The sequence below is a fragment of the Serinus canaria genome, chromosome 14 (assembly GCF_022539315.1).
Source record: "Serinus canaria isolate serCan28SL12 chromosome 14, serCan2020, whole genome shotgun sequence".
Taxonomy (NCBI): Eukaryota; Metazoa; Chordata; class Aves; order Passeriformes; family Fringillidae; genus Serinus; species Serinus canaria.
This window is the reverse complement of record NC_066328.1, coordinates 5873484-5891773: the sequence shown is the minus strand read 5'-3', so window position 1 is coordinate 5891773 and position 18290 is coordinate 5873484. Positions and strand designations below refer to the sequence as shown.

The window sequence follows — 18290 nt, the reverse complement described above, 5'->3', positions numbered from 1 at the left end:
TAATAGATTGTGGATGTGTTAAACAGAAGATAAACACTGTACTTTTTTTGTCAAATACACAGTGACACTCCATTTTCTGGTTTTTGCCAGTGTCATGATGTACCTTGCTGCTGAGATCTGCAGCTGTTCATTTACACGTTAATCTAGTCCACACATGAATGAAGGTAGGAAATGATTGTGGCATTAGTTTCCTTTAGTAAGTGCCTGCAGTGGAAACAAAACCCCTTAAAACAAGTCTGATTAATATTTATGAGTAACTTGAGACCCCTCCCTATTAGATGTAGACTTGAACTCCATTAACACTCAGTTCAGTGAGGCCTGGCATTTATGGATATTGAGGTTGCTGACTTAGAATTTCAAGGTCTGTTTATGGGATATTTGGAGCTCCCACTTGCTAATGAGTATTATGCACACACAGGGATGACTGAACTCTCCAGTGCCTGGTAATCACAAATTGCTGGCCTTTCAATTGCCAACTGTAATATACTGCCATAGGTGTCATCACCCTGAACATTCAGCTCACGAGTCAGACCATCCAAAAAGGTTTGAAAGACAGCATTCCTCCAAATGGACTTTGTTCCTTTAATTTATTTTCTGAACCAAATTATAACTAGCCTCACAGTCCAAGGTTTTGAATTCAAACTCCAGGCCCAGTTTGGAAGTGATAGATTTCAATAAGGAATGAATTGACACAACAGATAAAAAAGGATTTTTTAATAAAAGGATTTTGTAATAAAAATGTTATGGTTTCTGTGAATATCTGCTTTAAAGTGTAATGGGCAGGAAAAGCAATAAGAAGACTGGGCATTTTTGCCAGTTTTCTATGGTCAGCTATGCTGAAGTGTTATTACAGTTAAATTATTACCAGTTTTGTCTGTGTTTCTGTGTGTACATACACACACACATATGTAAATATTTATGCACATGTATAAAAATATATACTGGAAAGGGCAACTGCTTTATATGGAGAGACCAGAATTGTCAGCCTAATATATCTATTCCCAGGTAGCATCATTCCATAGGTATGATAATCCAATGATTAACAGTGCTTTGCTCTCTATAAAAAGGTGGATTCCTTTTGGGCATTAATTAACAGTGACTGCTGTCATTGTCAGATATTATGGAAGGGATATTGCAGTAGCAGGATCTGCAAGGCTCTGGGATGCTTTGTTCTTCTTTACTTGCCAGGGCACTGTTATTTATCTTGTCTCAAAACAAGCTTAGTTCATTTCTGTCGGGATGTTTTTGGAAAGGTTGCTGGATTATCAATAGTTACTTTAGATGTACATGCCAAAGGGAAAGGAACACAGAGGAAACAGTAAGAAAATGGAGGTTTAAATTCCTTCGTGAATTTTGTTATGAACAGTGAAAGGGCACAGCAGTCAAATCAAATTGATGCCTGACAGTCATGGGAGATGTGAGTTTTCCTGTGGGAAGTAATGAGATCTGATTGGCAGAGCTTCAGCTAATGCACAGAGCAGAAATATTGCTCTCTCTTTGGACTTGGGTTCTTTTCTCTCCCATAGCCTCTGTGAGTTTTATTCATAGACCTTGGGGAGGACTTGAAAGAGAGACGAGGGGAACAGTCCACTGAGGTTTAGCAGAACAAAAGAAATCCAAATGTGCTAAGATATGGAAATGCAATAATGAACCCCAATTATCTATGTGTGCAGTATCTATAGTGTTACAATTAATAATTTATTGTCCCAATGTCCTGGATTAGAAGATTTTTAAAGATTCATTAGGATTGACTTTCTTTGGGATGCTCTTAGGTATTTTGAAGATTGAGCACTGTAATTTGGGAGAAGACACATTGCCTTTTGCAGATGTAGAGGTTCAATTCGTGCTTCGAGCACAAAATTAAATTCAGAATTAGCTAGAGACCGAATAATCCCTCTTACAAATTTGTGAAATGCCTTTGCTAAAGTGCATCAGAACTTGTCCTTTCTACTTCAGTTTTTCATTCACATTCTCTGAGAAGCAATTTCTCCATCACAGTGTTGTGTTCCATTTCCAATTGGAACTCACATCCAAATTATCTGTGGGCTGCAGCTTTCCTGGTGCCCTGACACTCTATCCTGCAAAATGCTTTTTCACAGCAGGTCATTGATCTTCTAGTCTAGCTTGAAGGTAGCTGAAATGTCAATATAGCTTCTAGCCATTTTTTATGTTCTTTTTTTCCAGTGATGAATTATAATAATACTGAAAATGTATTCCCTAATCACTGGCTAAGGATTAGGGATTTGTACCATGGAAATTCTTCCCCCATATTGAAGCCATATCTTAAATTGGAAAACACACCAAGAAAGCTAATACTGTCCTTTTAATACTGTCCTTTTTGGCCCTCTACATTGCCTGCTGTATTTTCTAGAAACAATGAAGTTTATGACATTAAAAATTATAAAATACTTACTCAGCTGACTATATCCCAAGAGAGTAAAAAGGCCTTTATGCCCATGCAGTGCTTCAGTAAGAACAACACTAAATGTTTGAAAATTAGTCAATCATGCAAAATAATAATAATAAAAAAAAATGTTGGCAGGAACAATTACAGCTTCTTGCCCACCTCTGTGCATGCTGGCAGTAGCAAGCACTGCTAGGTGACAGTGTCCTTCATCTGAGGCCAAATCTCATCAGTGAAATAGGGATTCCAAGTTAGGAGTACACAAGAGAGGGAGGGAGTGGATTTGCTTCCTTAGCTGTATGTAAGTGAAGTGTTTTCATGGCAGTAGGGAGGTGACACAGCCAGAGCTAGAAATGCTCCACTTCAGGCACGTGATGAGGCTGTTGGTGTTTCTGTTGCTGCCCAGGAAGCTGGAATGGCAGCAGCACAAGGGAATAGATACCAGAGATGAGTGCAGAGACCAGATGTGTCAGGAGAGCCTCAGCCACAACACTTCAGCTTATTTGCAAAGAAGAGATAATGTCAGTGTGGATCAGATGAGAAAGAACAAACTTCTCATGGCACACTCTAAAAGAATCACAAGAATTTGTGAAGTGTGTCTTGTGATGATAAAGGGAAGGGCCAGACCGGATCAGGGAGGTACAAGTGTAGGGCAGTGGAGAGGAGGGGGCATGAAAGGGTCTGGTTGAATGTCAGGATGCTTCTCTGATGAGTTCTCCCTCTGATCACTGTAGCCTGTCCCAGCTCTTCACTAGCTCATTCCACTCTCTATGACAATTCCTAATAGTTATATCAAGCAGAAGAAAGTTCTGTCTAAACCACAGATTCTGCTTTCTAGAGCATCCAGCTTCCCACATAATTTATGAAATATGAGGACATCTGAAACTAGGGTGCTGTGAGTTGAAATCTGCTATATTTGCAACTCCTGGCTGGATAAGTCTGCAGTGCTCCACGAATGAGGCATTAAATGGTGCTGTATTTTTAAACTTGCAAAGACTTTCGAATTCTGTGAGCAGTGATTTTTGCATTTTAACTGGTTTGACTCCTTGCTCTCCCTAGGGGAAATGGAAGAGTTAGAAACCCTGTGGCTGACTGGTATTTGTCACAACGAGAAGAACGAAGTCATGAGCAGCCAGCTGGACATCGACAACATGGCAGGAGTGTTTTACATGCTGGCAGCAGCCATGGCACTCAGCTTAATAACCTTTGTCTGGGAGCACTTATTTTACTGGAAACTCAGATTCTGCTTCACTGGAGTCTGCTCAGATAGGCCAGGACTGCTGTTCTCAATCAGCAGGGTCAGTATTACTTTCGTTTTTCCCCTTTAGACAACAGAAGGAATAAACACTGCCTCCCTAAAATATCATCCTTCCTTTTATTCCCACCTGGACATTTAAAATCCAGGTTAGAATAGCAGTGTGGTGCTGTGGAGTAATCAATGCACTTAGGATGTACTTGCACTCTTTGGAAAGTCTTAATCCATTGGATTTTTTAGGGTATGAATTATCTTATGCCAGGATAATCAGTAATTTAATGCTGGAAACAAATACAGTACAGGGAAATTTCAATGAAGAAATGGTAGATGCAAGAAATGTATTAATTTCCACATTCAAAATCCAAACAAAATAAACACTAATTTAATAAGAGACATTAGCTATCAGCTTTGTGCATTTATTAAGCAAGAGAATTTTAAGTTATAAAAATACAGTGGAATATTTTTGTAAGCTTTTTTTGATAAAAACCTTGAATAAACTGTATGAGAAAAGGTCAAACACAGGTATCATTTATGTCTGGTTGGACACTAAGGCAAGGTTTAATGATAACTTTACAAGACCCAAAGGGGATTTACATATGCAAGAAACTGATACTTGTAACAAAAATGGAAATATTATTTTTGACAAATGGGTTGGATTTTTTCTTTATATATTTTTAAAACAGATTGAACTTTCATTAGGTAATTGATTTTTCTGGATTTTTTATATAGCTGAGGAGAACTGAAAATGATACTAAAATGGCTAATTGCTTTAAAGTGTGCTGCAATTACCCTGTTGAGTAGATTGGAGCATTTTGGAACTGCATTAAAAATAGTCTGCACTACCCTGTTGGGGATTGTCTGGAAACCACATGCACCTTACCCTCCACATTTTATATTTGAACTTTATGTTTCTGGCCTTTTTTTATGTGAAATTCTCCTGAGAAATGCAGGGAAAAAGTATTTATGTCAAAGGTAAATGTCTGAGGATTGCTAGTTCAGAGGGCTGGAAATGTCAATTGGGCTCACAGGAGTGACCAAAGAGGTTGAAGTGAGAAAATGGGCTTCAGCCTTTTGCTCAAATTAACTCAGATGCAGCTTTAAAAAGAGCTGGTTTTTTTTCACATGTACTGGGGTAGGGATCAGAAGAGCTAAAATATGATGACCAGAAGCCTTTTTATTTCAATACAAGTGTAGAAGAATACCTTAATCTCCAATAAAATAGTCCCACTACAGGCTTGTTTAGAGGGGAAATTTAATCACTCGTTTAAAATAAGAGAGTATCTATTACTGAAGGTTAGTTTCATTTTTGTGATAAGATTAGGGAAGCCTTTGGGGTACCTTCTAATCTTGTATTGTGGAAAAAGCTGGGGAGGCCAAGACAGACAGCAGTTTTTCTCCTTTGTAGTTCTAATAGATATAGCAAAAATATTCCTCCATTTCAATGCAAGGAAATGATAAAAAGTTGGAGAGTACTTTTAATCTTTCCAGTAATGAGATAAGAAATGTTTAATTTTTCTTTATTGCTAATTAAAACTAAAATGAAAGTTGTAAAAAGTTATACCTAGTGATTTAATTTGTTTTCTATAACTCATATTACAGGGTATTTACAGTTGCATTCATGGAGTACACATTGAAGAGAAGAAGAAGTCTCCTGACTTTTCTTTGACCAATTCACAAACCAACATGTTAAAACTGCTGCGAACAGCGAAAAACATGACCAATATCAACCCTTCAAGAATTGACTCCCCCAAAAGAACAGCTGATTTTATTCAAAGGGGTTCTTTGATTATGGACATGGTCATGGATAAGGGAAACTTGATATTTTCTGATAACAGATCCTTTCAGACAAAGGACAACTTGTTTGGTGACAACATTAGTGAGCTGCAGACGCTTCCTGGCAATCGACACAAGGACAATCTGAACAACTATGTTTTCCAAGGGCAGCATCCTCTCACACTGAATGAATCCAATCCAAATACAGTAGAGGTTGCAGTAACAACAGAAGCAAAAGTGAACTCCCGACCCAGGCAGCTTTGGAGGAAATCTGTTGAATCTATACGCCAAGATTCTGTACGTCAGGGCCAAGGTTCCCAGAGAGAAAATGGGTCTGAGGAAAACAGGCAGCTTTCACTGAAAAGCCAAAGATACCTTCCTGAAGAGATTGTCCATTCAGATGTCTCAGAGACATCAAGCAGAGCTACTTGCCACATGGAAGCTGAAAACAACAACAAGCACCACAAAACCAAGGACAATTTTAAAAAAAGGACAGTAGCATCAAAATACCCAAAAGACACTAGTGATGTGGAACTGACATATCTGAAAACCAAACAGGGCTCTCCACGGGATAAAATCTACACGATTGATGCTGACAAGGAGCCAGGATTCCGCTTGGACACACCTCAGTTCATTGAAAACATTGTCCTTCCAGAACCTGTAGAGCTGCCTGATGTTTACCAAGATCACAACGACAACTACAGGAAAGCTGAACACGCCAACAGGACTCCATCACATAATGAAGACAGTCTTCCAAATAATGACCAGTATAAACTCTTTGGAAAGCACTTCACTCTCAAAGAAAAAAATACTTCCCTAGGTGACATGAACGACAGGTACAGGCAGAATTCCACGCACTGCAGGAGCTGTCTCTCCAACATGCCCACCTACGCCGGGCACTACTCGACCAGATCTCCCTATAAATGCGATGCTTGCTTGCGGATGGGGAACCTCTATGATATTGAGGAAGATCAGATGCTGCAGGACACAACGAACTTATCACTTCCTGAAGAAATATATGAGCGTACTTGGTCTCAAAGTAGTGCTCTGCAATATCATAAAAAGAATAAACTGAGGATTAGCAGGCAGCACTCTTTTGATAATATCGCTGATAAGTCCAGGGAAATTGACATTGGAAGACCTTCTCGTAGTATAAGCTTGAAAGAAAGAGAGAAATTTCTTCAGAGTAGTCCATATGCAAGCATGTTTAGTGTTCCCTCAAGCAAACTGTTGAGCAACAAGGCCTCACTTTTAACTCATGCTCTGGAGGACAGTAAGAGGAGCAAGTCCCTGTACGCTGTTCAGTCGGATGATAACCCCTTCCTGCACTCCTATCGTGATGACCAGCACTTATCTCTTAGGCGAAGTCCAGCTGATCTTTATAAACATTCATTGCCAACAAGAGGAAGAAATGATAATTATTTAAGGTCATCCATACAGTCTACAGCATCATACTCTTCCAGGGATGGTCGGATCCATAATGACATGTACATTTCAGAGCATGTTTTGCCTTACGTTGCAAATAGGAATAGCTTGTACTCAACTCCAAGGGTTTTAAATTCCTGTAGCAATACACGTGTGTATAAGAAAAGGCCTAGCATTGAATCAGATGTTTAAATTTTCCATGAACACTTTATCTATAGGGAAAGAATAGTTGCCACCATCTTAGAGGGAGAATTTTTCCTTTAACAGTATCCTGCTCTGGTAAATGATACGTAAACCTCTCCCTTTCCCAATGTACTTTTGTACATGAATAGGTAAACTGGTATGCTCTGATCTATCCTTTTAAAATATGTCTTGTTAAAAAGGATAAAAAATAGCCATTTATGTGTGCTTTATATATAAATGGCCAGTTGTACTGAAATAGCCCCAATATATGTTGGCAACTATGCTGTTTTGTACCTAATTATTTTACTATTTCGGTTATTCTAATTTATGTTGCTAAGTATCATTCAATGTACTTTTGTCCTTAGAAATGTTTAATGATTTTCTAGTACTGGATAAGCAATATGGTATGCATGTAGTATGACACAGACAACAAGAAATAGGGACGCATTTGCACAGATTCAAAAGTAAAAGAGAACAGAAAGCTAAGACTTCCAAAAATATATTTTAGCTTCATAATTTATTTTCAAAGCCAAATAATAATTTAAAAAGTCCCCAGACCCCAGGACCTTAATAAATAAAATACAGTGTGTTAGCACAAAATTAGGATGTTCCTTCTAGACTGACAGACAGTAGATGGGAAGGCAGTAACCCCAAACATGTGAACTGCTGTGTACCAAAAGGAAGCCCCATGGATATTGGTTAATGTTCATGTACAAATGCTTTTCTTATATTGCACATGCACTTACCATTACAAAGCAAGTTCATTAAAAATTTGCAGTAATCTTGTCAGAAATTTCACAGCTGCCTAATCCAGAGTATATATTTTTAGATATCACTATATGGCACTTACTATGGAGCTGTGGACTTTATTAGTAACCTTGAGGCCTAATGTGTACGTAAGTTTGCATTTGCCCCTTACTGGTGATTACTCAGGGCTGTATAGTATTTCTTTTATTCTTTCACTTCCCAAACCAAATCCCAACCCACTGTAGTTCTTTGTTCATAGTGTATTAGTGACAACTAATTAATTGTATATTAATAGTACTGAAGCTGTTAATACAGTATCAAACACCGACAGCCATAAGTTCAGTGTGCTCAGTGAGGAGCGTGGTACCATTTATTTCCATACACAGAAAAGGATTAACACCTTTGGAAGGACTTCTTCCTTCCACTATATTGTGCATATTTGTTGAACATCAGACCATTTTTCTAACCTCTCCAATCAAGTCTGTTGTATAAAGTGAATATATGCACATGTAACGAAGAAACAGTATCTTTATTATCACTTACTGATACACAAAGGTATTCACATAAAAGGGATGCATTGTTATATGACTTTTCCTTCTATAGATGTCAATTAGATTATTTCACAAACAAAATGTCTGTTACTCACCCCTCCATACCCTCACTGGAATTAAAAAACCCACTAGATTTTAACCATAAGGGAGCATGAAAGGGAAGAGAGGAAGCCTTTCAGGAGAAAAGTGTACAGCTGCAAATTTAATTCCAACTAAAGAAGTAAATATAATTGCTAATACATTTAACTACTGAAAGTGTTCCAGAGGTGGTGCTCTCCCATTTTCCTGCTACTCTGAGAATTGCTTTTTGTGTAGAGGAAATTTAGATTATTCAAGCGTTATTCCCTCCATTTCACCGAAGAAGAGTGAGCAGGGAAACCATTACCACTGTGAATTGGAAAATGTGAATATTATCCTAACTTTTCTCTAAACTGAAACTCTTTTCAGCAGAATCGTGCCTGTCAGCTGTAATTGAAGCATCTGCATGCCAGAGGTGCAGTATGCAAGGTGTTTAATTTAGAACAGCATACTGCAGAGCAGAGTTGCAAATGGGAGACAATATAAATGATGTGTAGGGATAATCAAAATGAAGCTTCTTGAATTTTGTTTACAGCTTTTTATTTATTTTTTTAAATTATTAAACAGATTGAAACTGACTTTGGCTATCAAAGTCCAGAATGAGTTCTTGGTATTTGCAAATGTATTTGTACCTTCACCATAATGGTGAGGGATGATATTTTATAAGGAATGAAATGTCATGAGATTTGGGCTTCCGAGTCTCTTTCCAGCTTCCAAAAATTTCAGTATACTTTATTATAAGTATGATCAGAAAGCATATCTATGGGTATCTCTGTGCTGTTCAGGTAAAAATATGTTTTTGGGTATTTTTTATTCAACATTTGGTCATAATTCTTGGCTCTGATTCACATGGGATGCTTTCTGATTTCTCACTGGAGGGAGTTTTAAAAACAGAAGTTCCTTAGCTGCCCTTAGAGAGATTTCTTAGGAAGAGTTATGAGCTAAGCAGGGTTAGGATCTCTGTGGGATGAACACTACCTGTCATAAACCCAAACCTTTTCCCAAAGACACAACTATGCTTTGCTCCTATGTCTACAGGAAGGCAAATGCACTGAAGGCATAATGTTGTAATGGTTATAATAAAAATATTTCAGCCAAATTTTAATATCCAGTCCAAATCATAGTATATTAACCAAAATCCAAAGTGTTTTGAACTATCTGGTGTGTTTCAGCAGATATGGTATTTGCTGATGTCGTGCCAAATCCTGCCATGGAAGTTGCTGAGCGCTTTACCCAGTAAATCATAAAACTCAGTGGTGGCTCTTGTCTTTCACATCATCATTAAGCTCTCAAGTATTTGTGGATCGCTCTAAGTCTTTTGTATCATCATCTCTATCTAACCAGACACACATTATTCAATATTTATATGAGTACTGTATGGGAAGCTGTGGGAAAGAAAAATTCCCATTTACATTTTTCTCTCTTGAGATTCAGTTGTAAACATCCTCAACCCAGGTGGATTTATCTTTCTGTGAAATGTACAAGCAAATTAGCTGCAACAAAATATATTGCAGTGTTTGCTTTTTCTGATTTGAGCAGATTTCTGGTGACTGTAGAGATTTATTATTATTATCTGCAATATGCAATACAACCACCTGCCCTAAACCAAAATAATGAGACTGAGGGAAGACTTGATAATGTTGCACAGCAGTTGTTCACATGGAAATATAAGATGCTGCCTTAAAGAGGGAAAAAACCCCACCAGATATCGAAAGTAGAGGGAGTAAGAGTCTGCATGCTTTTGTTGTTTTGATCTTGGCATAAATCTGAGTCGATAAAGGGGGAAGGAGAGCTGAGGCAGGGCTGAGGGCAGTCCCAGTGTGCTTGCAGATGTGCTCGTGTAAAGAAGAAGCAGCTGAGAAGTTGAAGAAAAATCTTCAACAGAGCCACAAGCGACAGCTTGTGAGGCTCAGCCTAGAGCGCGTGGAATTCTGAATTTTGCCTGAGCTTTGTTGATATATTTGCACTGACTTTCAATGAAACCGAGATCAAGACTTTCTGTATTTCCCTCTCTCTCACTCTAGCTGCTGCTATACTTGAAGAGGAGAAAAGAATCTTCCTGCATAAGTGGCCATCCTTTCTGTACCTTTCTGGATGGTGCTGGTGACTTGTTACATTTTCCTGATTACAGCTCTAGCAGTTTGTTGGTCATTCCTATCACCACGATTTCCTGTGACTCCAGCTGGAACTGGATCAGGCTGTAAATGATATGGGCCATTCTTGGTAGCATGTCCTGTAGTGTTACACTGCTCCTGGACGACACCTTTTGTGGAGGCAGGATATTGAATTGCTGAGGAATGCAGTAGGTACATGGAGGTAAAAACAGATATGTAGACATACCTGCCTCTTGCTTTTTTTCCTCTTTTAAAGATATTGTAGAATTTCTTCATGTTTTTATCTTTCCCTTTTCACCACAGTAAATTTTCCTTTTTTCTCTCAAATAGATTTTGTGTTCTGCTTGTGTTTCTTAGAACAGTGTAGCCACCCACTAATTTAAAAGCATGGAAATAAGATATTTTAATATATAAGATAAATTTAAGGAAAATTAGGAGATCTTGCACTTCTGAAAAATTTAATTTAATGTTTTTGCAGCTTTTGCTCACAACTCATTACTCTGCTATCTAAGAAGCTTGGTTAGGAGAAAGAGTGCTGTGGACAAACAGAAATGAAATCACCACCAGCTCACTGTGTTTTGGCAGCATCTCATAAATACATGTCTCTTTATGGTCTTTCAGGAACACTTAAGAGGTGAAATAAGGCTCACAAGAGAAATCAGATGTGGTTGGTTTTTTTTTTTTCCTGATGAAAGCAAATATTTTTATAGAGTTTTAAAGGAAGCAAAGGCTAGAGTTGTGTGAGTGGCTTTGGGTTCCTGTGCTGGAAGGCTAAGCTCTGTTACCAGTGGGGAGAGAGAGAGAGAGAAAGCAAGCTCCCTCTGGTTGGAAGTTCAGAGGACTGAAGGCTCTGGAGCAGTTATGTGGGGGATGTGTCCAGAAATATATTCCCTCTCTCTGTTGACTTTTTAGGAAGTATAGGCTCCTAACTCAGATAGCTCAGTTAGGTGGAGTTAGAAAAGCAATGGTCTGTTTATCCCCAGCCTCAAAAATCTGCCTTCAGTATCAGGTTCAGCCTTGTTATAGGTTCCTGTGCTCATGAAAATAGGGTTTTTCTTGGGGTTTGTAATACCCCCTGCATAGTTGGGATAATAATTTGCTTTATACCATGTGACTACCCAGCATGGTAAAAAAGTGTCAGAATCTAATTCCTGTGTAATAAGTTTATACTTTCATATTTCTGCAGTGTAGCATAGGCACCTTAGAAATGGGGAAGATTTTGGTACTGTTCCCTCCCTTGCTGGGTTAACCAACCTAAAACAGAAATTGTGTCACAAATCTAAGGGTCTGAGAATCTGCCTGGATTTAGGAAGAGTTTAAGAAGTGAATTCTTTTTGTTGTTGTTTTAGATTGCATTTAAGATGTTTGCTATATAAAACCTGGTGAAAACAGAACTTTTATGAAAAAAACCTCTCCTACTTAATATAAAAGAATAACTATCCTGTGCTTGGCTAGATTGTGTCAAGTGTTAATCATCACATTCTGTGCTTCTTTCAAGATGAGTGTCATACATTCCCTTCTTTCCCAGCTCTGGTCCCATCTTACCTCAGAAGTCCTTTTAAAGCAGATACCTTTCCTGAGTAGGACAGTCTGGTTTGCAACATAAAAACAGTTTCCCAGGGATAGACTTAAATTATTTTCTCAGCAATTTTTCTTTTTTTTTTTTTGTTTTGTTAATCTAAACTTTCTTTCTGTTGAGAGCTGAGCCTTCCAAACTTAGCAGTAGGGAAGGAACTTCTGAAAGAACATAAAGGCCTTTCAAAGTGTGACTTATGAGCCATTTCCCTGCCCAAACTCACCTGTACTGTCTTATTTAAATGTGTTGGCAACATGTCAGCATTTGAGGGGGCTCAGTTTAATCACAGCTGTATTTCTTTGTGATGTGGGTGTAAGTACAGGCAGGAGCGGGGTGTGATGGAAGAAAGGCTGGATGTGCTGTGGCTGGAGTCCCCAGTGAAGCTGTGGTTAAATGGGAGTAGCCTCAGGACTGTGCTGTCTCTTACATGTTTCTGGTCATGCAGAGTGTCTGTGTGATGTGCCCATCCTGTCCCTGGTGTGAAGCTCCTGTCGGGTTCCTCAGCTGTCCTCGTGGAGCTGCCCCCATGCTCGCCCCATTCCCGTGTCACAGCGGTGTCTGTCAGAGGGGAGGTGGCTGCTTGTGCTCTCAAGGGGAGCTGCAATCCTGCCCTGCTTCTCCCTGCTCTGCTGGGGAGGCTTCCTGCACTCTCTGTAAATAAGCTCTTCATTTCTTTCCCTCACTCAAGCTTTAACTTTTTTTCCCCCCTGCTTCTCTCGACCTGTGTACAGAGAATGTGCTCTAAAAATATGTGCTCTTCCAAAGTCCTGTGGCTTTGGAAGCCAGGAATACAGGTGTGCATCACCCTGCAATGCAGTGAAAATGCACTTGGTTCTCCTCGTGGGATCATCAGCTTCTTTGTTCCATAATGCAGAATGTATCTGCCATGGTTGAAACTGTTCTTTTTTATTTAAATTTCTGCCATTCTAACAGCTGTAAGAATCCACTGCTGATTTTGTGATGATTTTGTCATATCTATAATTTAAGAACCAGAAATAATATAAGTAAAAATAAGTTACCTCACTATTTACCAGGGTTCTGTTGTTTTGCGCTTAAATGACAATTTTTACTCCTTTTGCTTAATTCTTTACCTGTATTGGAAACAAGGCTAAATTAGTAGAGAATATAGCCATGCTGTAACATTGTCATGCAATACCTTTATTAATAGATAATCACACTAAATATAGTATTACATATTTAAAAGAGAGATGGGTTCGACTCTCCAACTCTTACAAAGTAGTGGTGATAAGCAGTTATACTACTAGATGTTTTGTCCTTTCCCTTTTGTATTAGTATTTGTTTTCACTATTATATTTCAAAAACTATATTTCTGTGCACGTTAGAAAACTGTGAAAATAAATACCAATAAATATTGTGATACTTATTCAGTGCACTGTAAAGTTCCAAGTGAGATGATACTTTGCTTTTGGGAATTGACAAAAGTTTCCTCACTTCTCAGAAATGGTACTAAGCTTTAATGTGGGAAAATGGTAATATTTACAGTGACATGAAATTTTAATGGAGAATGTCTTGTTTTGCACTTCTGGTACTATTAGAAGAAATGATATGTTTTTCTCAGCAAATGCATTATGAGATTACATTTTAAAATTTGTTTTGTGCATTGCAGTACATAAGAATAACCGCTTTGAAGAGATTTGTGTTACTTCATTACTGCAGCATTCTTTTGTCTGATCATTTTTTTTTTCCTGAGCCCGTTGGATAATGGTATTTAATGGCAAAAACCTTTTTGGGAATGTATTTTGGCTTCTGTCTCACATTGCAAACCCTGAACTTGGACTCGTAGTGATGCAGTCGAAGGCCCTGGTGAGGCTGCTCTGCCTTTCTGCGCTCCTGGGGACGGGGACCTCCCTGGTTCCCAGCTGGGACGAGTTTAGAGGAGTCCAGGACACTTTTGGAGGATGTGCTGTGCAACAATGATGTAAATGATCTTCAAAAGTGAAAATAAAAAGAAATTGGAGGTTGACAGTTAGCCACAGTAATTGGGGGGGGGTGATCTGTGACAGGGGTCTGCAGTTTCTGGAGGAGGTAATAATTTTTAACTAAAGTAATTTTAATTCTACCTAAGTTTCTGTAAGTAACTGAAAAAGCAGGAGTTTCCTTTTTCTTTCAAAGCCAAAGTCTTTACGTTTTCACATGAGGTTTCACAGGAAAATGGGCCAAAGAATACAATTAAATATGCAAATGGTTAATCCTATGGAAAAGGGTATCCTGTTATCTTGATATGCACATGCATATATGGTAATAGGAACAATGTGTGTAATTTTCCTGTATATTGCTATGTAGGTTGCACTATTTTGAATGACACAAGCCTGATATTTTAATTACCAAATACCATAAGATGCTGTTTATTAATAGTTTAAACTTGTTAACCTAAATATATATACAGTATACACAGGCGTGCGTGCATACACCTTCCAACCAGTCATGCGTGAGTAATCTCCCAAAGCTGCGGGACACATTTCAGCAGTGCTTTATTTTAGGTGGTTTTCTCCTTTCCAAACCTCCCACATCTAGAAATCCTCTAGCAGCTTTTAATGTAGTGCTTGATATTGGGTACAGAAGGGGCTAAAGGATTGGTTTGGGTCAGGATTGCTCTGTGCTAGGACATGGGAACATTCAGAGAGTTGCTGTCCAAAAGAGCTGGAATTGATGCTTGCTGTAATAACCAAGCCATAGGAAAAGATTTTTGTGCTGGTTTAATACTCTTGGCCAGAGAGGCTCTGTTGGCCTGGTGACTGACCTTAAACTCAGACTGACCTTAAAGTCAGACTTACCTTAAACTCAGTGTCAGCTCATGTGATCCACATCTGATCATCTGTTACTTAAGGCAGCTGAGGAAGGATCCTTCAGAGGAAAATCCCCAGGGGAGAGGAGCTGGTGTGTGCACCAGTGTGTTCTCCCATGCAGACTCCAAAACTCCTGGGTTTTGCATGCCAGGCAGGATTTATCAGTGGTGAGTAAGGCACAATCACATCTCTCCATGCACAGGCTTTTGTGCTTCCTAGTATTGGTGATGTGGAGATTTCCACTGAGGGATAAGTGTGGAAATGGCTTCTTTTCTAAATTTATACTGCTCTAACTAAAACTTAAAAAAAATACCTTGGAATCATTTGTTGGAAGTAATTACTAAGCTGTTTTTGAAAGAGAAAGTTGTATAATTACCAATTTTTCCACCTTAACCAAGAAAAAGTAAATTCTGTAGGGTCAGATTTTATTTACTGCTCATTGCAAGTATGTTTTGGAGCAGAACTTGGTTTCAAGAAAATTTTTGCTTAGCTTATTATTACCTGGTCTAGGTTTGGATTCCAAATATGGACAAAACACCTCTTGACTTAAATGGGGTGTTGGAAGGAGTGATGGGAGGGAAGATCCTGAGTGCAGCTCATGCTCAGATTTTAGAAATCCCCATGTTTTAAAACCTCATATTGCAAAGGTTTGGAAATGGCATCATGTTAAATTGTGTGTAGCTAGGAAGGAAACCAGTGCAATTCCAGTAAGAGCTGCTAGCACTTTATACTTGATATCAGGTATAATATTTTGGACTAGTCTTGCTCATTTCTGAACACCCATTTTGCACCAATGATGAACAGCCTGATCTCTCTGCCTTCACACTCACACCCACATGCACAGTGGATCTCGTGCCTTCCCTGCTAAAACCAGGAGGCACAAACAGAATTCATTAATGTGATAGGCACACTCCCACCTGATTCTTAACCCATCACTGCATTTTATGCAAAATTTCCATCCATACATGTCAAGGTCTCACAAGCACTTCACCTGTGAGTTAATAATGTTGATTTTAATTCATCAGATTCAAATTCACACTAAACCTCAAGGGCATTTTGTGCTTCCTTTCATCCTGTTTAAGGATATTTGTGGGCTTAGATGAAACACTAATATTTCTGTGCTGCTAAACAAAACCCACCAGAAATATTTTAAATATCTCAAATTACGCTTTGAAAAACGTTTTTTACCTGTTTACTTGAATAATGTCAGTTTAATGTGTTGTCTTGATCAGTTTTTGTACATATACATGTGTATATATAAGCTATATATAAATATGTATATGTATAAAGTTTTTTGGGGAGAATGAGGGGCAAGACAGAAATCCAGAGTTGTGACAAAGATCCTACAATAATTTATTAACAGTTTCAAGTAATGTATTGTTGTTTTGAGCTTGATTAGAAATTAATTGCAGTTGAACTATGAAAAATGAAATGCAATCGAGAAAAAGAGAATTCACAATATTAGCTTAGGATTTTTTTAACAAAGAAAATTAGTTACTAGTACAGTTGGAAGAATATTATTTTTTTGATGGGGGAAAAGAACTCCAGGTGTAATAGTTGGTGTCAATTACATGGAGCACTAATCTACATTGCACTAGGAGAAATTTGCATGCCAAAAATAAAATTCTACCAGAAATCTTGGAACCATTCAATTCCATACAGTAAACTAAAAATCCTGTCACTTCTGTTATTTCCTAGTACAATTTGCTGTAACAGTCTCAAAAGTGTCATACTTCAAACCAAAGTGTAAATCACAAATTTCAAATTACTAGCAAAGAATAGTAAAGATTTGAAGAGCTCTTAACACCTGGGAAAACAAATCAGGATGTTAGAGTAGAAATAAAAGAATATTGGTGAAGTGGAATCAACCATAAAATAATTATTTTTTTAGAGAATTCAGAATTTCATTATAAAATTCACAATCAAATGGATTCTTCAAAAGAAAGGGTTTGGGGGAAAAGAGAAGATTTAAAATCTAGTTTTGACATTCCAATTACTGCCTGTTTTTTTAGCTAGTTTTAACAAAGTGAAATGAACTGGAACACACACAGTTTCAGCTGCTGTGTGGCACAGACACGTGAGCACCCAGCTCCCCCTGCAGCCTCTGCCCCTTCCTCTGAGATCTGGGGGAGGCTGGAGCTGCCCCAGAGCAGTGAGGGGGAGCTGGGAGTCACACTCCTCTCTCCTGTGTTCACATCCTGTCTCACTGCAGTTCACCCTGACCATATTCTAACCCAGTGCATGACTGAGTGCTAATACTGTATAAATATTTTGAAACATATCTTTAAAATAAAAAAAGTTTGCTTCAAACTTTTTATGATATAGAAATATATAATTATTATGGTTGTCTGACAAATTGTATTGTGTTCAATTTTTTTTTTTTTTTTGTTAAATATGTAGAAAAACATTAAGGGAATGGGGGACTTGAATGTCTGTGTGTACTGAAATGTATATAACTATTTGGAAGAACACATGTGCCAAGTAAAACATGATGTAAAAATTGTAAATATATGAAAAATTCATTTTTCTAATAAAGATAATTTCTGCCAATTAATATGAAAAGGAACAATGTTATCATTCTTGTCTGTCTTCCTTGTTAAACGGGGCAAGATGAGACATCACCTAGGAAGGTTTACATTTGTTTTTTCCTTAGCCATTGATGAGATTTGAAGGGTGTTAACAGCCACATGTTTTGAGACATCCTTTGCTGTTAGAAATTATCTAAAGGTGAAAATGCCTGAAGCTAAAGCTGACAGTATGTTCTTGGTGATCCCAATTTAATTTAATTCACAAGGAAGATCGAGACAATTAACTTATGGAAAATTCCTTTGTTGTGAGAATGATGCTTTGAGAGGTGCTCCATCAGCAGAGGGAGCAGGAGGAGCTCAGTGAAGGAAGTCCCCTCACCTGGGGCACCATCCTCCCAAATCCTGAGAGGTGTCGGATGCACGAGGCTCGGTGGGCCTGCAAGAGGAGGGGATCTTGGCTGCAGAAAGGCAGGAGCTCTTTGGGCCCTTGAGGAGGCAGCATCCAGCCTGAGAAGGAGGTGACCTGCCAGGAATGATTCCACCCCTGAGGAGAGCTGGAGAACTGGAGCTGTGGAGCTCAGCCAGGTGAGGATGGAGGAGAGCAAAGCAGGGGGTGAGAAAACAGCAGTGCTGTCTCACATCTGCTGTGACTCTTGGTACCCACAAACTTGTCTAATGTTCTGGTTAATCAAAGTATAAATCAAAATAGAGGTTTTAGTGGAGCATTTAAAATTAGTTCTAAGGTTTGACTATTTGCCTGGCCATGGGAGCTAAAGAAGTGAGGTTCACACTGTGCTCTGAAGTGGTTCCATAGGACCCCATTTTCCATGATGTCTCATCAGCTAATTA

At 38.5% G+C, this 18290-nt stretch overlaps 1 protein-coding gene across 2 annotated transcripts in view; it reads left to right on the top strand.

Annotated features, from left to right (window-relative positions):
* GRIN2A (glutamate ionotropic receptor NMDA type subunit 2A) overlaps positions 1-17450 on the top strand; it is a 157422-nt gene extending 139972 nt beyond the window's left edge. For both annotated transcript variants that reach the window (XM_050980031.1, XM_050980032.1), the window contains exons 12-13: positions 3464-3702; positions 5259-17450. In XM_050980031.1, coding sequence (XP_050835988.1) covers positions 3464-3702; positions 5259-7049 — 2030 coding nt within the window. In that variant the 3' untranslated portion in view covers positions 7050-17450. The remainder of the gene's footprint in view (positions 1-3463; positions 3703-5258) is intronic.
* Positions 17451-18290: the final 840 nt, after the last annotated feature.